Source organism: Globicephala melas, chromosome 15, assembly GCF_963455315.2.
Source record: "Globicephala melas chromosome 15, mGloMel1.2, whole genome shotgun sequence".
Classification (NCBI taxonomy): Eukaryota; Metazoa; Chordata; class Mammalia; order Artiodactyla; family Delphinidae; genus Globicephala; species Globicephala melas.
This window is the reverse complement of record NC_083328.1, coordinates 22,301,102-22,324,822: the sequence shown is the minus strand read 5'-3', so window position 1 is coordinate 22,324,822 and position 23,721 is coordinate 22,301,102. Positions and strand designations below refer to the sequence as shown.

The following is a 23,721-nucleotide window of genomic DNA, read 5'->3' as shown; positions in this document are numbered from 1 at the left end:
TCCTAGTACCTTATGGGATAGGTACTGCTATTATTATCTCAGTGTTATAGATGAGGAAACTGTTGCACAATTGAAATGACACCTACTTGCCCAAGGGCCCATGGCAGCAGGAGGTATAGCAGGATGGGACCCACTCGCTCTGGCTCCAGAGTGCTTGCTCTCTAACCTCCACTGGGCATGTCCAACCCTTAGCACAATGCCTAGAACTTGGTCAGTACATAATGCATTCTTACTAGCACCATTATTATTGTAAAATTTCTATCAGAATTTATAGTGAGGGGGAGAGAAAGAGAGAGAGAGGGAGGGAATGAGGGAGGGAGGGAGGGAGAAGAGGGGAGAGAGAGAAGGGGGAGAGGGAGAGAGAGGGAGGGAGGGAGAGGGAGGGAGGGAAGGAGGAAGGGGGAGGGAGGGAAGGAGGAAGGGGGAGGGAGGGAAGGAGGAAGGGGGAGAGAGAGAGAGAGAGAGAGAGAATGCCATCTAGTGGAAATTCCTGGACCTAACAGGCCAGTTTGGGCCCCTCCAGTTGCCCTGTATCTGCATGTAATACAGCAGGGGATTCTCTCGTGGAAAGAAGGCCAGATGTGGGAAGGGTAAGGATGGAGGGAGGTTATGATGACCTCCTACGCACTCAGCCCATCCCCTTGGTCTGGGGTGTTGAAGAGATCTGACACTATCATATTGCTGGGCAGCGGGGTAGCATTTGGAGTGAGGAGCCCTTTTCTGGAAAGAGCCTCAGGGGCCTGACATGTGATCCCAGCAGCAGGAGAGGTCTTCCTGGCCTAAATGGGGGGGTGGGGTAGGGGCTAAAAGGCAGGCAGTTTTGCCTCCCTTCCTCCTGAGAGGATTGTGAAACTGCAGGCCCCTCGCTGGTCCCTCACCGACTGGTGTCTGCAGCAGGTGGGCCGAGCCAGGGCAGGGGGTCATTAATTCCCTTTCAAGCCAGAACAGTTTATCTTTTTCAAACTCCCTTGTCCATCTGGAGCATTTTGGAAAAAGTGCAAATCACTTCCAATGCTATGGGCAAGTTCCAAGTCCCACAGAGAGGGCTTTTGTAAAGCAAAACCCAGAAGGCTAGGCCTGGGACAGCTGGCACACGCCCTACTGCCAGTCAGCACACCTGCTCCAGTGATGGAACCCGAAAGTGAAAGATCGTTTTCATTAAACTCCCAATCAATGGACAGGAAGTGGGAATTTTTGCCTCTCTTGTAGATCCATGCCTTTCCACTGCCTGCTTTGTCACCATCGTCGCCTTCGATACCCCCATCCATCACCACCAGCAGGGGCTGGCCTGTTGCCAGCCACTCCGGCCTGCAGGCTTCTCCTCTGCCTCCCTCGTGGAGTCGGCAGTGCCTGGCTCAGGGCATAGCATCCAAATCAGAGTTTCTAAGGGTACGAGCTTGGGGCAAGGGAAACACTTGTCTAAACAGTGGAGTTTTTGAGGTTCCACACACAGCCCAGTGGTCTTCAGTGTCCAAAATGGAAGTGAGAGATAGAAGTTGTGACAGCTGGGATCTGAGCGCTGGATGGGTGGGACCTAACAGTCACAGTAATGGGATTCATTCACTCATTCATCTGACAAATCTTTTTTAGAATCTTCCATGTGCCAGGAAATGTTTTAGGTATTGGGGACTTAACAACAAACAGATTGATAAAAATCACTGCTCTCATTGGAGAAGGAAGAAAATAAACAAAATAAAGAAGCAGACTATATTCTATGTTAGATGCTAAGTGCTATGGAGAAAAAAGAAGCAGAGGTGGAAGTTGGGAGTGTCAGGGGAATGGAGTTTAAGTAGAGAGGCGAAAGGAGGCCTCACTGAGAAGGAACGTTTTAATAAAGACTGAAGAAGATAAGGGAGCAAGCTGTGCGCTTGCTTACAGGAGGGAGAGAGTTCCAGACAAAGGAGCCATACGTGCAAAGGCCCTGAGGTGGGAGCACGTGCAACAGGTTTGAGGGATGACAAGAAATCCATTGGGTCTGGAACAGAGTGAGCTGGGGTGAGGTCAGGTGACACAGGCCGTGTAGACCACCAAATAAACTTTGGCCTTTCCTCCAAGGGTTGTGGAAATTACTGGAGGGTCTGGAGCCGAGTTAGATGTGATGACTTACTCTTTTACTGGATTGTTCTGAATGTTATATGGAGATTAGACCAAAGAGAAAAAAGGAGTCTAGCTGGAGCCACTGTAATAATCCAGGTGAGACATAGTAATGGCTTGAACCAGGCGAGCGGTGAGAAATGGTCAGAGCCTAGAGGGATCTTGGAAGAGTTGACAGGATTTACTGACGGATTGGAGGTGGAGTGTAAATGAAAGAAATCAAGGATGACTCTGACCTTTTGACCTGAGCAACCAGAAGGATGATGATGGTGATGATGATGGTAGTAATGACAACAAGATAACAACGTTTATTGAACACTTACTATGCCAAGTGCTTTGCTAAGTGTTACACGCATTATCTTGGTGAATCCTCAGAACAACCCTATGAGTCATCTGCTGTTACAGGTGAGGAATGTTAGACAAGGAAACGGAAGCCCAGAGGTCTCACAGCTAGTAAGCATTAGGCTGAGTGCAGCTCCATGGCTGACTGACTCCGAGATCCATGCTCTAACTGACCTCATAGGTAAGCTGGTCTGAAAAAATGTTCCTTTTTTCCTGGAGGGGTGGGTTTCCCATCTCCCCTGCTCTGAGTGGTTCTCATCAAAGCAGATAGACTCTGGAGAGCCAAATCCACTCTTTACAATTTACAGTCCTATTTACTAGTTTCTGTCTTTATAAAATTTGCCTTTAGGGCTTTGGAGCCTTGAATCCTGAGTGTGTAAAGGTGAAATGGATGCATACACCCCTCAGGTCTTGGTGCCTGTCTCATGAGGCATGGAGACGCAATTCAGCTGTACATTCATTGGAACCTGGGCAAAGCAGTGCCCAGTGGACAGTGGACAGGCAGGGAGCCTTTCACTGGGAGGCTGAGAGCTCCTATAGGTATAGCCCTCCTCAGGTTCTAACTCCACCTAAGGTTCATCTTCTGGCATATAGTGGGTACTCAATTAACATGAATTCCTTAGGTTGTCTCATAAAACAGAGACAGTTATGGTGGCTTACAGCACCGGTGGTCCAGGCAAGGTGCTTTTTAAACATCTCTGCACTTCAGTTTCCTCATCTATAGAATGGGGGTAGTAACAGCTCCCATACCTTAGAATGAGCCTACATAGTAAGACAAGGTAAGCAAAGCTCTGGCACAGAAGTGCCCGATAAACATTAACTATTATGATGACATGGGGGGAATCCTTGGTCTTGCTCTGACCAGATGCTCTCTGGGGAGGGAGAGTCCTATGGAGATATCAGGATCTTCAGCAGATCTTCTGGTTCTGGGGGAAGGAAGACAATGGTGACCAGCACCAAGTCATCCAACACAAGGCTGAGGCCTATTGTGTGGCTCTCCCGTGGGTTTTCGGGTAAACAAATGGGACCCAGGGTCACATTAGCGTTGTCAGTGGCTCTCTGACTGTCTGCTTGGTGTGTAAATGTGTTAATGGCTAATGGACCTAGATCAATGTTTGCCTGGGTCTTTAGTAGATAACCCCAGTCTCCCTTTTCTGAGCAGCCAATGTGGGTCACGGTAGGGACTGATGGATGGGGGAGCTGTGAGTGTAGGGACTGGAGATTAGCTCCCAGCACAGGGAGCTTGAGTCTGCATGTCTTTAGACTGTGGTTCTCAACAGGGCACATTTGGCCATATCTGGAGACATTACTTGTTGTCACATCTGGAATTCTACTGGCATCTAGTGAGTAAAGGCAAGGGATGCTACTAAATACCCTACACTGCAGGGACACCCTCCTCACATCACACACACACACACACACACACACACACACACCCCAAAGAATTAGCCAGCCAGGCAGGGTCTTGGTGCTCCGGCCGGGTGTCAAGCCTGAGCCTCTGAGGTGGGAGAGCCGAGTCCAGGACATTGGGCCACCAGAGACCTCACAGCCTCATGTAATATCAATCGGCGAGAGCTCTGCCAGAGATCTCTGTCTTAACACTAAGACCCAGCTCCACCCAACGGCCAGCAAGCTCCAGTGCTGGACGCCCCATGACAAACAACTAGCAAGACAGGAACACAACCCCACCCATTAGCAGAGAGCTGCCTAAAGTCATACTAAGTTCACAGACACCCCAAAACACAGCACCAGGTGTCGCCCTGCCCACCAGAAGGACAAGATCTAGCCCCAGCCACCAGAACACAGGCACAAGTCCCCTCTACCAGGAAGCCTACACAAGCCACTGAACCAACACCAAAAACAATGGGAACTACGAACCTGCAGCCTGTGAAAAGGAGACCCTAAACACAGTAAGTTAAACAAAATGAGAAGACAGAGAAACATGCAGCAGATGAAGGAGCAAGGTAAAACCCCACCAGACCAGACAAATGAAGAGGAAATAGACAGTCTACCTGAAAAAGAATTCAGAATAATGATAGTGAAGATGATCCAAAATCCTGGAAATAGAATGGAGAAAATACAAGAAACGTTTAACAAGGACCTAGAAGAACTAAAGAGCAAACGAACAATGATGAACAACACAATAAATGAAATTTAAAATTCACTAGAAGGAATCAATAGCAGAAAAACTGAGGCAGAAGAATGGATAAGTGATCTGGAAGATAAAATAGTGGAAATAACTACCACAGAGCAGAATAAAGAAAAAATAATGAAAAGAATTGAGGACAGTCTCAGGGACATCTGGGACAACATTAAATGCACCAACATTCATATAATAGGGGTCCCAGAAGAAGAAGAGAAAAAGAAAGGGTCTGAGAAAATATTTGAAGAGATTATAGTTGAAAAATTCCCTAACATGGGAAAGGAAATAGTCAATCAAGTCCAGGAAGCAGAGAGTCCCATACAGGATAAATCCAAGGAGAAACACACAAAGACACATAATAATCAAACTATCAAAAATTAAATACAAAGAAAAAATATTGAAAGAAGCAAGGGAAAAGTAACAAATAACATACAAGGGAATCACCATAAGGTTAACAGCTGATCTTTCAGCAGAAACTCTTCAAGCCAAAAGGGAGTGGCAGGACATATTTAAAGTGATGAAAGGGAAAGACCTACAACCAAGATTACTCTACCCAGCAAGGATCTCATTCAGATTCAACGGAGAAATTAAAACCTTTACAGACATCAAAAGTTAAGAGAATTCAGCACCACCAAACCAGCTTTACAACAAATGCTAAAGAAACTTCTCTAGGCAGGAAACACAAGAGAAAGAAAAGACCTACAAAAAAAAAAACCCAAAAATAATTAAGAAAATGGTGAAAGGAACATACATATCAATAATTACCTTAAATGTAAATGGATTAAATGCTCCAACCAAAAGACACAGACTAGCTGAATGGATACAAAAACAAGACCCATATACATGCTGTCTGGAAGAGACCCACTTCAGACCTAGGGACACATACAGACTGAAAGTGAGGGGATGGAAAAAGATATTCCATGCAAATGGAAATCAAAAGAAAGCTGGAGTAGTGATACTCATATCAGACAAAATAGACTTTAAAATAAAGACTATTACAAGAGACAAAGAAGGACACTACATAATGATCAAGGGATCAATCCAAGAAGAAGATATAACAATTGTAAATATTTATGCACCCAACATAGGAGCACCTCAATACATAAGGCAAATGCTAAGAGTCATAAAAGGGGAAATCGACAGTAACACAGTAATCATAGGGGTCTTTAACACCCCACCTTCACCAATGGACAGATCATCCAAAATGAAAATAAATAAGGAAACACAAGCTTTAAATGATACATTAAACAAGATGGACTTCATTGATATTTATAGGACATTCCATCCAAAAACAACAGAATACACTTTCTTCTCAAGTGCTCATGGAACATTCTCCAGGATAGATCATATCTTGGGTCACAAATCAAGCCTCGGTAAATTTAAGAAAATTTAAATCGTATCGAGTATCTTTTCCAACAACACTGTGAGACTAGATATCAATTACAGGGAAAAAACTGTAAAAGATAGAAAGACTTAGAGGCTAAACAATATGCTAGTAAATAACCAAGAGATCACTGAAGAAATCAAAGAAGAAATTTTAGAATACCTATAAATAAATGACAATGAAAACACAACATCCCAAAACCTATGGGATGTAGCAAAAGCAGTTCTAAGAGGGAAGTTTATAGCAATAAAATCCTACCTCAAGAAACAAGAAAAATCTCAAATAAACAGCCTAACCTTACACCTAAAGCAATTAGAGAAAGAAGAACAAAAAATCCCCAAAGTTAGCAGAAGGACAGAAATCATAAAGATCAGATCAGAAAGAAATGAAAAAGAAATGAAGAAAATAATAGTAAAGATCAATAAAACTAAAAGCTGGTTCTTTGAGAAGATAAACAAAATTGATAAACCATTAGCCAGAAAAAAAGGGAGAAGACTCAGATCAACAGAATTAGAAATGAAAAAGGAGAAGTAACAACTGACACTGCAGAAATACAAAGGATCATGAGAGATTACTACAAGCAACTATATGCCAATAAAATGGACAACTTGGAAGAAATGGACAAATTCTTAGAAAAGTACAACCTTCCAAGACTGAACCAGGAAGAAATAGAATATATGAACAGACCAGTCACAAGCACTGAAAGTGAAACTGTGATGAATGCAAGAATTCTTCGATATATGCAAATCAATCAATGAGATACACCATATTAACAAACTGAAGGATAAAAACCTATGATCAGGGGCTTCCCTGGTGGCAGAGTGGTTAAGAATCCGCCTGCCAATGCAGGGGACACGGGTTCGAGCCCTGGTCTGGGAAGATCCCACATTCCACAGAGCAACTAGGCCCGTGAGCCACAACTACTGAGCCTGCGCGTCTGGAGCCTGTGCTCCACAACAAGAGAGGTCGCGAGAGTGAGAGGCCCGTGCACCGCGATGAAGAGCGGCCCCCGCTTGCTGCAACTAGAGAAAGCCCTCGCACAGAAACAAAGACCCAACACAGCCTAAAATAAATATAAAAATAAATAAATAAAAATTAAAAAAAAAAAACCTATGATCATCTCAATACATGCAAAAAAAGCTTTCAACAAAATTCAACACCCATTTATGATAAAAACTCTCCAGAAAGTAGGCACAGAGGGAACCTACCTCAACATGATAAAGGTCATATATGACAAACCTACAGCCAACATTGGTTCTCAATGGTGAAAAACTGAAACCATTTCCTGTAAGATGGGGAACAAGACAAGGTTGCCCACCCTCACCACTATTATTCAACATAGTTTTGGAAGTTCTAGCCACGGCAATCAGAGAAGAAAAAGAAGTAAAAGGAATCCAAATCAGAAAAGAAGAAGTAAAACTGTCACTGTTTGCAGATGACATGATACTATACATAGAGAATCCTAAAGATGCCACTTTAGGATTACAGAAAACTACTAGAGCTAATCAATGAATTAGGTAAAGTAGCAGGATACAAAATTAATACTCAGAAATCTCTTGCATTCCTATACAGATAAACCCACGCACATATGGTCACCTTATCTTTGACAAAGGAGGCAAGAATATACAACGGAGAAAAGACAGCCTCTTCAATAAGTGGTGCTGGGAAAACAGGACAGCTACATGTAAAAGAATGAAATTAGAACGCTCCCTAACACCATACACAAAAATAAACTCAAAATGGATTAAAGGCCTAAATGTAAGGCCAGACACTATAAAACTCTTAGAGGAAAACATAGGCAGAACACTCTATGACATAAATCACAGCAAGATCCTTTTTGACCCACCTCCTAGAGAAATGGAAATAAAAACCAAAATAAACAAATGGGACCTAATGAAACTTAAAAGCTTTTGCACAGCAAAGGAAACCATAAACAAGACGAAAAGACAACCCTCACAGTGGGAGAAAATATTTGCAAATGAAGCAACTGACAAAGGATTAATCTCTAAAATATACAAGCAGCTCATGCAGCTCAATATAAATAAAAAACAAACAACCCAATCCAAAAATGGGCAGACAACCTAAATAGACATTTCTCCAAAGAAGATATACAGATTGCCAACAAACACATGAAAGGATGCTCAACATCATTAATTATTAGAGAAATGCAAATCAAAACCACAATGAGGTATCACCTCACACTGGTCAGAATGGCCATTATCAAAAAATCTACAAACAATAAATGCTAGAGAGCGTGTGGAGAAAAGGGAACCCTCTTGCACTGTTGATGGGAATGTAAATTGATACAGCCACTATGGAGAACAGTATGGAGGTTCCTTAAAAAAACTAAAAATAGAACTACCATACGATCCAGCAATCCCACTACTGGGCATATACCCTGAGAAAACCATAAGTCAAAAAGAGACATGTACCACAATGTTCATTGCAGCACTATTTACAGTAGACCTGGAAGCAACCTAAGTGTCCATCAACAGATGAATGGATAAAGAAGATGTGGCACATATATACAATGGAATATTACTCAGCCATAAAAAGAAACGAAAGTGAGTTATCTGTAGTGAGGTGGATGGACCTAGAGTCTGTCATACTGAGTGAAGTAAGTCAGAAAGAGAAAAACAAATACTGTATCCTAACACATACATATGGAATCTAAAAAAAAAAAAAAAAGGTTCTGATGAACCTAGGGGCAGGAAAGGAATAAAGACGCAGATGTAGAGAATGGACTTGAGGACACAGGGAGGGGGAAGGGTAAGCTGGGTCTAAGTGAGAGAGTAGCATTGACATATATGCACTACCAAATGTAAAACAGATAGCTAGTGGGAAGCAGCTGCATAGCATAGGGAGATCAGCTCCGTGTTTTGTGACCACCTAGAGGGGTGGGATAGGGAGGGTGGGAGGGAGGTGCAAGAGGCAGGGGATATGAGGACATATGTATACGTATAGCTGATTCACTTTGTTATACAGCAGAAACTAACACAACATTGTAAAGCAATTATACATCAATAAAGATGTTTAAAAAAAGGGGGGGCATTAGCCAGTCAAAATATCAATAGTGCTGAGGACGAGAAACCCCACTTTAGAACAAGTTCAAGATCAAGCATGGAAAAGGATTCTGAGAATAACCCTCTCTCCATTCCATAGGGTGATTTATAGTGTACAGATGTGCTCACAAGTGATAAGGACTTCAGGGTGGTCTCCAACCCCTTCTAGTTCCTCAAGGGCCAGCCAACAAATTTCTCTGACCATTGCAGTGACCTACAAGCCCCTAAAGACTCTGCTCCTCACTCTTCTGATCTTATTTCCCACTACTTTTCAACAACTCAGCTTAGCCACCCTGCAGATTCCCACCTCAGGGCCTTTGCACTTGCTACTCCCTCTGCCTGAAATGCTCTCCTGGAGGTTGCTGCTTTACTGCCTTAAGGTCTTTGTTCAGTTGTCACCTTCTCAGGAAAGCCTTCCCTGGCCACCCTGGCCACAACAACAGCCGTACCTCCACCCACTCCTTGCACTCCCTAAGAGTTCTGCTTTTTCTCCATAGTACTTTTACCCTGAAGATATGCTACCTTTTTTACTTCTTTACCAGTTTATCTTGAGTCTCCCCTCTCTGAGATAGAAGTTCCATAAAACAAGGATGTCTGTCTGCTTTGTTCACCACTCAGTGCCTAGAATATATCTGGTATGTAATAAGTATTCAATAAATGTTGAGTGAATGAATGAATGTCTCAATTATCAGCACAGTTTAAGATGGATTGAGTGTTAGACCTGCTCTGAAATGTAAGACAGGGACAATGAGACCAAGCCCTGTGCCTGGAATACAGGTCTCAGTAAATGGTCGTCCCCATCATCACCACTGTGGTCCTCATTATCATTCTCATTCACCATCTACATCATCAGCTAACCTGCTCCCAGGGCACAATCTTGCCACCTCTGCTTTAGGGATGATTACTAATTACTAATTAATGAACCCAGAAACAGCCCTTGTTAAGTCTCATTTTGACCTCTCTCTGCTAAACGTAGCCTTCCCTTTTCTCCTGTCTCATTCATGGGGAACGTTGTGGGCCAAAGGAAAGCTCATTTATTCATTCAGCATCTCCTCAGGTCTGCCACGCTCCAAGCACAATCCCAGATGTTAGCAGTCAAGAGATGAATAAGGGCTTCCCTGGTGGTGCAGTGGTTGAGAGTCCGCCTGCCGATGCAGGGGACACGGGTTCGTGCCCCGGTCTGGGAGGATCCCGCATGCCGCGGAGCGGCTGGGCCCGTGAGCCATGGCCGCTGAGCCTGCGCGCCCGGAGCCTGTGCTCCGCAACGGGAGAGGCCACGGCAGTGAGAGGCCCGCGTACCGCAAAAAAAAAAAAAAAAAAAAAAAAAGCATTTTCAATACAGTGTGGCAAATGCTATGAAAAGGAATGTGCAGAGGGCTGAGTGAGCATGGGAGGGCCTAGGTGGGAGTAAGGTGGACACAGCCTCTTGACAGAGCAATTCCATGAACTTCAACCTCACAATCCAGGTGAAGAAGTTCAGGAAGAACACTACAAGTGGAGGGAACTGCAAGTGTAAAGGCCAGGAGGCCAATGCCAGGGTGACCTACCTGGTGGCCACACTCAGAGTGCAGAGCACAGAGTTCAAGTGGAGTGGAGAAGGAGGCCTGGTTAGGTCAAGCAGAGGACATTTTAGCCGTGTTAAGGAGTTTGGGGACTTAGAGAATCTTTGGGGGTTTTTAATCAGGGAGTGACCCAATCAGATTTGCATTTTAGAAAACAAAATTTCTCTGGGTACACTGTAGAGATGGCACTGGAGGGGGAAGGGAGACCATCTAGAAGATGCTGCAGTGGTTCGTGGCGGGGAATGGTGAGGCCAGAACTAAGGCCATGGCAGGGGATGGGGAGAAATAGTGATTGCAGAGGGCTTCAGGAAGTGGTTTCAACAGGATTTGGTGACGATTAGAGACGAGAGTAGAAAGGAGTTAAGAATGATCTTGGATTTCTGACTTTGACATCATGTGGATAACAGTGCTGTCAGTCAAGACAGGACGTGAGCAGAAGCTTGTCGTTGGAGCAAATCAAAGATGCTGAGGTCTATTTTGGACACGCATGGCATTGAGATGTGCGAGGGATATCCAAGAGCAAAGATCACCCTGGGTGTTGGCTCTTGAGCCTGGGGTCCTTGGAGAGCTGAGAAAGTGGGCAGCAGCTAAGGATTTGAGAGTTACCAGGGCAGTAGTTCCCCGGAGACAATATTGGAAAGACCTATTTGTAAAAAGCCATTTACTCCTGGAAAAAAAGCTTTTATAATGCTTGCCCCAAGTCATTCGTTTTTCCAGAGGTGACTTGAAAGGGTCTGCCAGCTTTTGAGAATTCATTTTGATTTAAACTGTGTATTTGAAGGCATCGAATATTCAAATGAAATGAGTTGGAGTGTCTTTTAGATAGCATCTCTGCTGGTGTTCACCGCTTTGAAATACTGCTGGTGGGAAGGCTTTAAATTTAAACTATTCAAATTGGTTGTGATCAAGTGCAATTAAAGTATATAAAATGGATTAGCTTCTTTGTAGCCCCAGGTTCGATGTCAATCCAATCCCTAAGTTACAAGACAACAGTTAACGCCCCAAAGAGCCATGAACTTGCCCTGCTGCCCTGATTAAAACACGGTAGTCAGGACTTCCCTGGTGGCACAGTGGTTAAGAATCTGCCTGCCAGTGCAGCAGACATGGGTTCGATCCCTGGTCCGGGAAGATCCCACATGCCACGGAACAGCTAAGCCCATGTGCCACAGCTACTGAGCCTGCGCTCTAGAGCCTGCGCGCCACCACTACCGAAGCCCCTCACCTAGAGCCCGTGCTCCGCAACAAGAGAAGCCCGCGCCCTGCAATGAAGAGTAGCCCCCGCTCACCGCAACTAGAAAAAGCCCACGTGCAGCAATGAAAACCCAACACAGCCAAAAATAAAAACAAATAAATAAGTTCATTAAAAATAAACAGAGTAGTCACGGGCAGAGCTTGCATTCTCACACGGACAGGATAGGTTATCCAGGCTTGGCGACCTGCTGTGCCATTCTGGAAGGGTAAATGAGTGTCGCGATGTGTGTTGTGTCGTGCAAAGTATGTGGCTCTAAATCCTTCTGAGGGTCTGAGGGTCTAGGATTCAGGGTTTAAGCCTGCAGCAAAAAAGAGAAGATGGCTTAGATGTCTGACCTGTGCAAACCATTAACTCATAATCCACAGCAGGTAGAGCAGCTGCAGAGTTCTCAATTCTTCTGAGAAAGCAACCATAAAACAAATGTTCAAGTAGTGGCCCAAGTCTTGGTGTGGATGAGGGATGCAGGGAACCAGCTGGAGGAGTAGTTCAGCAAAGTGGAAATCATGTCCTGCTCACAGGCTCATGTAAAGAAAATGGCCCAAACTGGATCTCTCCTAGGTCTTGCTCCATGGGCTTGAAGTAAAATTAGGCATGCATCCTGACACTTTGAAGGAAACAAACCATTAACAGCCTGAGCTGGATGGAAGTCAGAGGCTTGGAACAATTTTGATGGAACTTTACACAACAGCCATGCTCCACATTGGATGGAGGCAAAATGACCCAATTAGATTTTCCCTTCTGTGAACTACCAAGGTTAAGGGCACAACAAGAATGTTTTTGTTCTATGTTGCTATGAAGTAGCTGCACAAGCCAGCTGAGGAAGCACTGGGATCCCTGGTAACTGAGCTGCTGATACTGTCACTTACCCGACTCCCCCACTGAAGGGGCGTCACTCAGAGAGAATGTATCAAATGAGAAGAGACAAAGATTAAGGAAGGAGCTGAGAGGCCTGAATTTCAGGCAGGGGACACAAACTCAGATACCAGAGGAGTGAGGCAGGGGTGTGACTGTGTGGAATTGGCTTATCCAGCCAAGATGTGGTAAACTGACAAGTATGTTTTCTGATCAAAACGGGAAATCGTTATTCAGCTCCAGCCAACTGTCACATTGCAGGAATGTAAGCCAGTGCTTCCAGAACTTTTGTTTTTTCAAGAGCAGATGTAAATTCAATTTCAATTGTGAAATGTCCCAAAATAGGGAGACAAATAGTGGCGCCACACTGGGTCATTGTAAGGAGTATATGACATTTACTGGGCTATAAGGACAGTGCCTGGCCCACAGTAAGTGCTCACTATGTGACTGTTAGGAAAACCCCTTCTACCCTGTCCCAAGGCACAGACAGGTCTGTGCCAATGTCTCAGGAAAAAGAAGTCTGCTCTCTCTATCAAAATGCGGGCTGATGCAAAGCCTAAAGAATAAGCGTGGGCATGCAAACTTCAGACAGTAGAGGTGATGATCTAAAAGTCTTTCTCAAGAGCGTGCCCATAACTGTGTCCCAGCAACTTAACACGCGATCTTATTTAGTCTTCACAATCATCCAGTGTGGCCCTTATGTTCACGCCCATTTTACAGAGGAGAAAACTGAGGTTCAGAATAGTAAAGACACCTGAGGGTAAATCCTGGCTTCTTGCCTTCAGTGGGACAGAGGAGCCAGATACAAATCAAGACAAGAGTGGCAACATAGTATCTTGCAAATTGCTTAATTTCCCTGGACCTCAGTATTCTCATCTGTAAATTGAGGATGACATTATATATGTTATTTTTAAAATTATTATTAAAACGTGTTCTCATGTGTTTAGCAATATTTAAAACTCCTCTGGGGACTTCCCTGGTGGCACAGTGGTTAAGAATCTGCCTGCCAGTGCAGGGGACACGAGATCAAGCCCGTGTCCCGTGTCCGGGACACGTGCCCGTGTCCAGAATCAAGCCCTGGTCCGGGAAGATCCCACCTGCCATGGAGCAACTAAGCCCATGAGCCACAACTACTGAGACTGTGCTCTAGAGCCCCCGAGCCACTACTACTGAGTCCACGTGCCACAATGACTGAAGCCCACGCGCCTAGAGCCCGTGCTCTGCAACAAGAGAAGCCACCACAACGAGAAGCCCGCGCACCACAACGAAGAGTAACCCCTGCTTGCCGCAACTAAAGTCCGCGCACAGCAACGAAGACCTAGTGCAGCCAAAAATAAATAAATAAATAAATAAAACTCCTCTTGCTGCCAGGAGAAAGGGGGCAGGTCTCAGCCCACCCATCACCCACTGCCCAGGAGTGAGGGACACTCACGGAAGAGCACCATCAAGAAGCGGGTCTCATTCAGCATCTGGGTCAGGCCGGCAGGTGTTAGCACCATCAGGTTTTTCTCCACCAGAATGTGCAAGGGCTGGGACATGTTGATGCTGGCTTCCTTGACGTCCACCTCTGGTGAGCCCTGGACAGTGCCGACACAAGAGGCCACCAGCAGCAGAGACATCCAGAGCAGCTCCATTGCTGTCCTGCAGGGGCAGGAACAAGAACAAGAACCCTTATCAACACAGGTGGTGGGGCTCCATGTCATCACTCTCTCCCCATCTCCTTCCCTGCCAGGTCAGTCCTGATGTGGAGAACATAGCCTGAGCATGTCCCACTGCCCCACCTAGCAGTGCCCACAGCTCAGCAAAGCAAGCTGGCAAAGGAGAGGCAAAGCGTTAGGTTAACCTCAGGGCCCACGGAAACGGCGCAGGGTTAGTTCAGAGGAGCACGGTCCCACTTGCAGCAGCAGAAAGCCAAATCACATGCCAGCCACTCAAGCCCACTGGCTCCCCGGACACTAGGTGAGAATTTTTCTGATATGAAACCCAGTCCAGAATCCCAGGGTGAGCCTCTGGGTCTCAGAGATGACTGGTCCAATCCCTATCACCGCCTCTGCTTCATGCTCCTCCAGCTCCTGCTTGAATACCTCTTTTGATGGGCAGCTCACTACTTGACAGTGTACCCCATTGGATTTTTGAGCAAATTTTCTCAAGTGTAAATATTTCTTTTAAAAGTAATCACCATAGGGGCTTCCCTGGTGGCGCAGTGATTGAGAGTCCGCCTGCCAAGGCAAGGGATGCGGGTTCGTGCCCCGGTCCGGGAAGATCCCACATGCCGCGGAGGGGCTGGGCCCGTGAGCCATGGCCGCTGAGCCTGCGCATCCGGAACCTGTGCTCCGCAACGGGAGAGGCCACAACAATGAGAGGCCCGCGTACCACCAAAAAAAAAAAAAAAAAAAAAGTAATCACCATAATTCACACTTGTAAAAATTCCAAGCAATACAATAAAAAAATGTTAAGTAAAAAATAAAAATTTCTCCCATAACACCACCCCTGAGAAAGTGACTCTTAACAGTTTGGAATGAATCTTTACTGATGTTGAAAATGCCCGTATGAATGTATATTTGAATGTACATATGTAAACATAAGTGGAATTAGGTATGTGTACTGTTCATTGTTCCGATTGTCTTACTCAATGAGATGAAATATACCCCAGATACCTTCTGATAAGAGTACATATTAGATCTATAACATGATTTCCTTTCCTCTTTTTTTCTCATTCTTTTCTTTTTATTTATTTATCTTTTTTTACAATTCTTATCTGTTAGAATGGTTTGGGTCAGCAGCTGCCTCTCTGTAAGTTCCACTCTCCCTGATAACATAGGTTTTCCCTAATAATTTAAAGCATAGGATCACTGTCACAGATCTTTGCATGTTCTCCACAAGCATAGAGCCATTTTCCTGTGTAGCATACAGACTACCCAAGTGTTTTAAATAAGAAGACATATAGCAAGTTCAGATTAAACGTATAAGGACCTGAATTCCTTCGTTGAGTGCTGTATTCCTAGCACCTGGCATTTATGATAGGAAAATGAACATGAATGAATAGATACTTGACATTTCCCTGGGAAATATGTTTGGCACACTATCTGAGGATTTTTTAAAAGTAGATCTTCTAGGGCTTCCCTGGTGGCGCAGTGGTTGAGAGTCCGCCTGCCAATGCAGGGGACACAGGTTCGTGCCCCGGTCCGGGAAGATCCCACATGCCGCAGAGCAGCTAGGCCTGTGAGCCATGGCCACTGAGCCTGCGCGTCCGGAGCCTGTGCTCCGCAACGGGAGAGGCCACAACAGTGAGAGGCCGCGTACCGCCAAAAAAAAAAAAAAAAAAAAAAAAAAAAAAAAAAGTAGATCTTCTAATGTAATTTTTGGTCTAATATATAAAGAATTGTGATCAATTCTCAAGTGCTAAATTTTATAAATACCTGTAGCTAAACATACTTGTCATGTACCAGGTGCTGTTTTAATGCATTCCATGTCATCACCTCTCTTATGACAACTCTACAAGGTAAGTATGGTAATATTGTAATCCCCATTTAGTGAGTATAAAATGAGGCACATAGAGGTTAAGTGACTTGCCCAAGGCCACACAGCTAATAAGTGACAGAGTCAGGATTTTAAACAAGGCAATCTAGCTACAGAATCCATGCCCTTAACCACAATAACGTACTGCCTCTCTAGTGTCCCCCTGCAAAACTGATGTAGTGAACAGTGTTTTGAGACACTAACTGAGGCTTCCGCCCAACCACCACCCCTGGTATCCGCCATTCAATCACATCCTGTCTCAGAGGGGAGGACCGAGGCTGGCAAGAGAGAACAGAATCGGATTTTGGTTTAGGGCTGCAAAACAGGCCTTTGAAACTCAGCAGGGACAAGACACTTGCAAGCCAGAGCTCCAATTGCAAGAACTGGGCTTTTCAGAAAGAAAAGGGTTTTTGACTACTCAAAGGTTTATGCTATAAACTCTAGGTTTGGAAGAACATGTTGACAGAAGGAACAGTTACCTTCCCCAAAGGAGATAAAAGTGTGCCTTCCTGACAGGAGGGAGGAGAATGGGAAGGAGTGGCAAGAGCTTTGATGCTTCTGGGGTCCTGAGAAAGGGGTCCTACCTTCTGTCCCTTCTCTGTGCTGAAACCCCAGCCCTGTCTGTTTTTGCGCACCACTGCAGACCCAGTCCCCAGTCCCATGCCCGCCCACAGTAATAAATCAGTCACTACGTAGTGAGCTGGTATTTGAGCTTTACACTCATCCTCTCATTAACCCTCACAGCACGTCTGTGAGGTAGGTCCAATTCTGATGCCCACCTTACAAGGTGGGGACCCATCCAAGAAGAAGGAGCGAGACTTGAGCTCAGGTGTATCTGAGCCCCATGCCTATGGTCTAAACCAGGGGTCGCAAACTATGGCCTGCTGCCTCTTCTTATAAACACAGTGTTAGAGGATCACAGCCACGCCCGTTCCGTCACTATCGTCTATGGCTGCATTTACCGCAACCGCTGGGTGAAGTAGTTGCAACAGAGACCCTGTGTGGCCAGCAAAGCCAAAAATATTTATTATCTGGCCCTCTGCAGGAAAAGTTTGCTACCCTCAGGTCTAAAGCACAATAGCACACTGCCCTCATGCCCGTACCTCATATTCTGGACTTTGGAAGTGGTCACAGATGCTCAGATTTGCAAAGTCCACTATCAAAGCACAGCACCTCCTCTGCAGGATGGGTGAGTGTCCTGTATCCCAGAGTAGTTGTGAGGATTCATAAGGAACTTGTGCTTTATTAGTACTTCTTTAACTTGGATTCACATTAAAATTCTCTGGGGAGATTTTAAGGCAATACTGATGCTCCTCTCACCCTAGACTATTAATTCAAAATTAAAGAAGACATACAGATGGCCAAGAGGCACATGAAAAGACGCTCAGCATCACTAATTATTAGAGAAATGTAAATCAAAACTACAGTGAGGTATCCCACTGATCAGAATGGCCATTATCAAAAAATCTAGCAACAATAAATGCTGGAGAGGGTGTGGTGAAAAGGGAACCCTCCTGCACTGTTGGTGGAAATGTAAATTGATACAGCCACTATGGAGAACAGTATGGAGGTTCCTTAAAAAGTGAAAAATAGAATTACCATATGACCCAGTAAGTGGTATCCCACTACTGGGCATATACCCTGAGAAAACCATAATTCAGAAAGAGTCATGTACCACAATGTTCATTGCAGCTCTATTTACAATAGCCAAGACATGGAAGCAACCTAAGTGTCCATTGACAGATGAATGGATAAAGAAGATGTGGCACATATATACAAAGGAATATTACTCAGCCATAAAAAGAAACAAAATTGAGTTATTTGTAGTGAGGTGGATGGACCTAGAGTCTGTCTTACAGAGTGAAGTAAGTCAGAAAGAGAAAAACAAATACCGTATGCTAACGCATATATATGGAATCTAAAAAAAAAAAATGGTTCTGGTGAACCTAGGGGCAGGGCAGGAATAAAGACGTAGACATAGAGGATGGACTTAAGGGCACGTGGTGGGACGGGGAAGCTGGGGCAAAGTGAGAGTAGCATCGACATACATACACTACCGAATGTAAAATAGTTAGCTAGTGGGAAGCAGCACATAGCACAGGGAGATCAGCTCGGTGCTTTGCCATGACCTAGAGGGGTGGGATAGGGAGGGTGGGAGGGAGGCGCAAGAGGGAGGGGATATGGGGATGTATGTGTGCATATGGCTGATTCACTTTGTTGTACAACAGAAACTAACTCAGTATTATGAAGCAATTATACTCTAACAAAGATCTATTAAAAAAAAGTTGCTCAAGGTGGGGTCTAGATATCTGTAGGTTTTAAAAGCTCTCCAGATGATTCTTTTTTTTAACTTTCTATTTGGAAAATTTTGAACATACACAAAAATAGAATGCTATGGTATAACATACCCCCAAGGTAGCTCATCACTCAACCTGTTATTGTCATCACCAATCTTATTTCTTTTATACTCCCATCAACTCCCTGCCCTGGATTATTTTTGAAGCCAGTCCCAGGCATCATATTATTTCATCCATCAATATTTCATTATGAGTCTCTAAAACATGAAGATTTTATAATAAAACATAACCACAACACCATTATCACACTTAACAAAATTAACTACAATTTCCCATAACATCAAATATCCAGACAGTAAACTCCTCTGATTATTTCATAAGTTTTAAGTTTGTTTAAATCAGAATCCAATTGAGATCCACGTATTGTCATTGATTGTCATGTCTCTTAAGCCTTCCAGGTAACTCTGTCCTGCAGCCTGTAGGCTGAGAACCACACGGTCAGATAAAATCAATACAGAGAGAGTTGAGATAAGGATGAAGTCGGTGGAGAGCCTGGTTTTCTGGAAAGACAAGTGGTACATATATATGATTCACATCTGCATTTCAGCCAAAGGGCTCACTACTGCTGAGCCCCACGGCCCACCAGGTAACATGACACTCGTTAGTCCTGGGTAAGTCTGGTACAGCGCAATGACTATTAGATGGAACTTTTGTTTCTAATATTAATTCACCTTTGTTGACTTGGGAGAAAACGCACAGCATAAGAGCTGTGAGTTGAGCTTATTCAGTGTCTTGTTGAGGACTATAGCCTAGGGGGACAGCCTCTCAGATGGCTCTGAGAAACTGCTCAGAAGGTGTAAGGGGGGAGGTCAGTATATACGTCATTTTGGTGAAGGAGTACATGCAATCAAACACACATCTCGGCAAGGAACCAAAGCCCTAGTTATTGGTTTTAGTGCTTTTCTAAGTATGGGAAGATGCAAGAAATTGTGTCCATAAAAATTTCTCCTGAAAATATCTAACTATCTGAAGTCCTGTTCTGCCGGTTTTCCCAGACCACAGAGGGCCTCATTCCTCATCTTTGCCCTGAACTCCTTTCAGGGTGCGTTTAAGGTCAGCCGCCGCAGTGACTAATGACGTAATTCTTGTGGAACTGGGTGGCGAGTGCCATTCTCCGGTTGGCACCTGTTTATTTGTTCATTGAATCATTTACTTGCAAAAGAAAGAGTCATCTAGAAGTTCTTTGCCTAGATGGAGACATCAAAGTACTAGAGAGTTAATTTTATTTTACAGAAAATCACTAGAATAACCACTTCTCAGTTATGTGAACATAAGTTCTTTGCCTAGATGGAGACATCAAAGTACTAGAGAGTTAATTTTATTTTACAGAAAATCACTAGAATAACCACTTCTCAGTTATGTGAACATAAGGCAGTGAGGGCCACCCAGAACCTTCCTGCAACTGACTATCGGCGACCCCTTCCAAACCCCTTGACACACAGAATCTCTTGTTTGGCAGGGGCGGGAGGGATTTGCAAAAGTGCCAATAGGCCTTTCGGAAAGAAACCTCAAGACCTGAGGTTGTTAGACCCTCTCTGAGAGATCTGGATAACACTTGTCAGAGGGACGGGAAGCCTGGGCCTGGGGTCTCATCTCCAACTCTGGAGACCTGTGCTGCCGCGCCCTCCCCCCAACCCAGCGGGTGACCCAGCATCTGAGAGCAGCCGAGGCAGTGGAAGCTGCCCTACCACGCTCTCCCCTCACAGGTCTTTGACACAGGATTCCCAGGGACGCCTGGTCAATTCACGGGGAGGGAGAAGTACGAGACCCCCCGAGAGGGAAGAGCCAGGTTTCCTGCTGGCTGGAAACACTTTCAGAGCCCCAGGTCTCACGGGATGGAGCTCGAGCCCCTTGAGCTGTGCAGAAAGCCCTCCACCATCAGACTATGCCCACTTCAGTCTTCCCAACTCCTGATCATTCATTCATCCACTCAATCACTCATTCGTTCGTTTGTTCATTCATCAAACATTTTTTAAGGTCTTCATGTGTGCTAAGTGCCATTCTAGGTACAGAAGTGAACAAAACAGACAATAGTTCTTGCATCCATGGAGCTTATATTCTAGAAGAGGGAACAAGTGAATGAGATAGAAAGAATACTGAGTATGTCACATGCTGCTAAGTGCTAAGGAGAAAAAGTAAATCAGAGAAAATTTGAAAGGGATAAGGTGAGGGGGGTATTGACATTTTAAATAGGGTCACGTAGAAAGCCTCACTCAGAAGCTGACATTTTACTGAAAGGAGCAAAGAAGTGAAATATTTGCCTTTGTGGGAGCAGGTTGTAGATGCGGGGTGGCAGGGAGAGTAATCTCTCTGTCTCTGTCTCTGTCTCTCTCTCCCTCCTGCACTCTCTCCTGAAACTGACTGTGGCCACAGCGCCGTCCTACCTCATCACGGGGCTCCCGTCAAACTCCGGACCACATTCTGGCTCAACCCCTGGCACTGTTCCCTCAGCCCCACCTGGGCCCCTCTGTTCTCTGGGCCTGTGGACCTCAGTTCCCCCTGTACCTGCCCTTCTGGCCGGGCATCCCTTGCTGCCCCTCTGTGTCTCCTCAGGCACCGTCTGCCCCAGTCCCACAGATTCCAGAATCCTCCCCCCACCACCTACTCCAGGGGAGTGCTGTGATGGGAAACCTTTATTAATAAGACTGAGAATAAGAAGAGCTAACACGGAGGGGCTTCCTACCTGCCAACCAGTACACTGACCACTGAGTGTGTGCTGTCTCCACCAGCGTTCCATAGACAGGGCCCCTGTCCCAGCACCGCCGGCCCTCATCCAGCTGGAGCAGTAGCCTCCTTTCTGATCCCTCTACTTATTCTCTTTGCTCCCCCAATTCAGTCCTCACACAGCAGTTAGCAATTTTCTTTTTAAACATAATGTAGATCACATTGCTGTCTTACTAAAAGGTCCATGGCTTGTCGTCTCAGACAACCCAACCCTGTGTGTGTTCTCTCTGGCCAGCTCTGGCCTCCACAGCCCTTTTCCCCTCTGACGCTGGCACTGCATTCTCTCCCCCCACTCACAGGGCACCAGGCATGCTGGTCTCCTTTCCTCTCCTCAAGCACATCCTGCCTCAGGGCCTTTGCCTCTGCCTGGAACCCCTTACCTTATCTTCATTCAGCCTTTTCTGAAGTGTCCCGGTACAAACACCAGCAACTCAGAGGGGTCTCTCCAGGCCACTCTGTCTCCCCAACCTCAGCTTTGAGCACTGTCAGTTACATTACCCCTGCTTGCTTCCAATTTTGTATTATTACTTCTGAGTGCATCTTGTTTATATCTCTAACTTTTTAATATAAGAGCCTTTGTTCAGGGCTGTTTCCCCTCCTCCTAGAATGGTGCCTGGCCCAGATCTGGAGCTCGATGTATGTCGAATTAATGAATGAACAAATAACCTAAATAATCACACAAACCCCATGGTCTGTTTCAGTGGTTCTCAATCATGATTGTGCATTTCAATCTCCAAACACATTGGATTCAATTTCATTGATCTAGGGTCTGGTGAGTCTGGGCATCTTTTTCTTTTTTTTTTTTTTAAGCCCCCTTGGTGACCCTAATGTGTAGCCATTTATGCTGAAATTCACACTTAAATTTATAACCTTCTTGGCAGAAGGAAGGCTGCCAGGGCAGGGCCCTTCAGTCAGAATTGCCATTTTCACTCAAGCTCATACCTGCAGGAAGCCTGGTTTTTCTCAGGCCCACTGGGGCCAAGCCAGGGCCAGGGCAGCACACTCTGTGGCCCTTGAGGAGGGAAGTTCACGCCTGAAGAGCAGGCTTCTGGCTTCCCTTTGCGACCAGAGCAGGACCCGAAGGCAGCTGGGTGTAAATCTAGAGGCAGAAGTGGAGTCCCTTCCTGGACACACTGAGGCCAGAACATCCTCAGCAGCAATGTTCTGAGTTCTGGGGTTCTGGCCCTGGAGCAGAATAGGCCATTGTTGAGTAAGAGGGGGCCTTGCCCTGCCCATGCTGAGTGGGGGGAGGAGGGCTGGAGATCACAAGAAGGGCCAGAAACAAAACACACTATGGGGTCCTGGGTGTGGCATCAAAGGTGCCTACAGATTGGAATTTGGATGCCAGCTCTGTTCCTAAGCAGCTGTGTGGTCTCAGGCATGTCACTCATGCTTTCTAAGGCTCAGTTTCCTCCCCAGTAAAATGGCATACAACACCTAGGAGGACTGTTAGACGAGATGATACATGCAAAGTGAGTAGCATAGTACCTGCAAGGCAGGAAACCCTGTCCCAGTAATCATTTACACCATGCGCACATGTATCAAACCAGCACAACGTACACCTTAAGAATATACAACTGCATTTGTCAGCCATCACTCAATAAAGCTGGAAAAAATAAAAACATGTTTTAAAATATACTGAGGGCTTCCCTGGTGACACAGTGGTTAAGAATCCGCCTGCCAATGCAGGGGACACGGGTTCGAGCCCTGGTCCGGGAAGATCCCACATGCCACGGGGCAACTAAGCCCATGCGCCACAACTACTGAGCCTGCGCTCTAGAGCCCGCGAGCCACAGCTACTGGAGCCCGCACGCCTAGAGCCCGTGCTCCACAACAAGAGAAGCCACCGCAATGAGAAGCCCGCGCACCACGAGGAAGAGTAACCCCCGCTCGCCGCAACTGGAGAAAGCCACGCGAAGACCCGACGCAGCCAAAAATAAATAAATAAGATAAATTTATAAAAAGTAAAAGAAAACATACTGAATGTTAGAAAGTGATAAATCCTGGGGAGGAAGGTCAAGCAGAGAATGGCGGGCAGGAAGTGTCAGATGGGAGAGGGTTCCACTTTCGATGAGGCAGTTGGTTGAAGGTCCATGAGCTGAGCCCTGTGGGTGGCAAGGCAGTGAGCCATGTGGATGGAGCGTCCTGGCGGAGGAGCCCGCAAGAAGGCCTGAATCAGTGCTGGCTGGAGCCGGCCTGAAGGGCCACCTGAGAGGCTCTTAATATTCAGAAACTTTGCAGGCCGGTTGTTAAACTTTGATAAGTTGAAACTGGTAGGAATCAAAACTGGCCATGGTGGGAACTTTTAACCGTAGATACTGGCAAACACTACAAGTCACTTGTGCAGTTTTTGTTCTCAGAGAAGCACTTTACCAACAACCCCATCCCAAGCCAGGACTTCAAAGCCACAGGGAGACCACTGTGGCTGCA

The 23,721-nt window shown here is 45.5% G+C and overlaps 1 protein-coding gene across 1 annotated transcript in view; it reads right to left on the bottom strand.

The window, feature by feature from the left end:
* PDILT (protein disulfide isomerase like, testis expressed) overlaps window positions 1–23,335 on the bottom strand; it is a 45,948-nt gene extending 22,613 nt beyond the window's left edge. Inside the window, exons 1-2 of the mRNA XM_030847168.2 lie at window positions 23,272–23,335; window positions 14,124–14,332 (exon numbers count right to left, since the gene is read on the bottom strand). Of these exons, the coding sequence (XP_030703028.2) occupies window positions 14,124–14,325 (202 nt within the window). The 5' untranslated portion in view covers window positions 14,326–14,332; window positions 23,272–23,335. The remainder of the gene's footprint in view (window positions 1–14,123; window positions 14,333–23,271) is intronic.
* Between the last annotated feature and the right edge of the window lie 386 nt (window positions 23,336–23,721).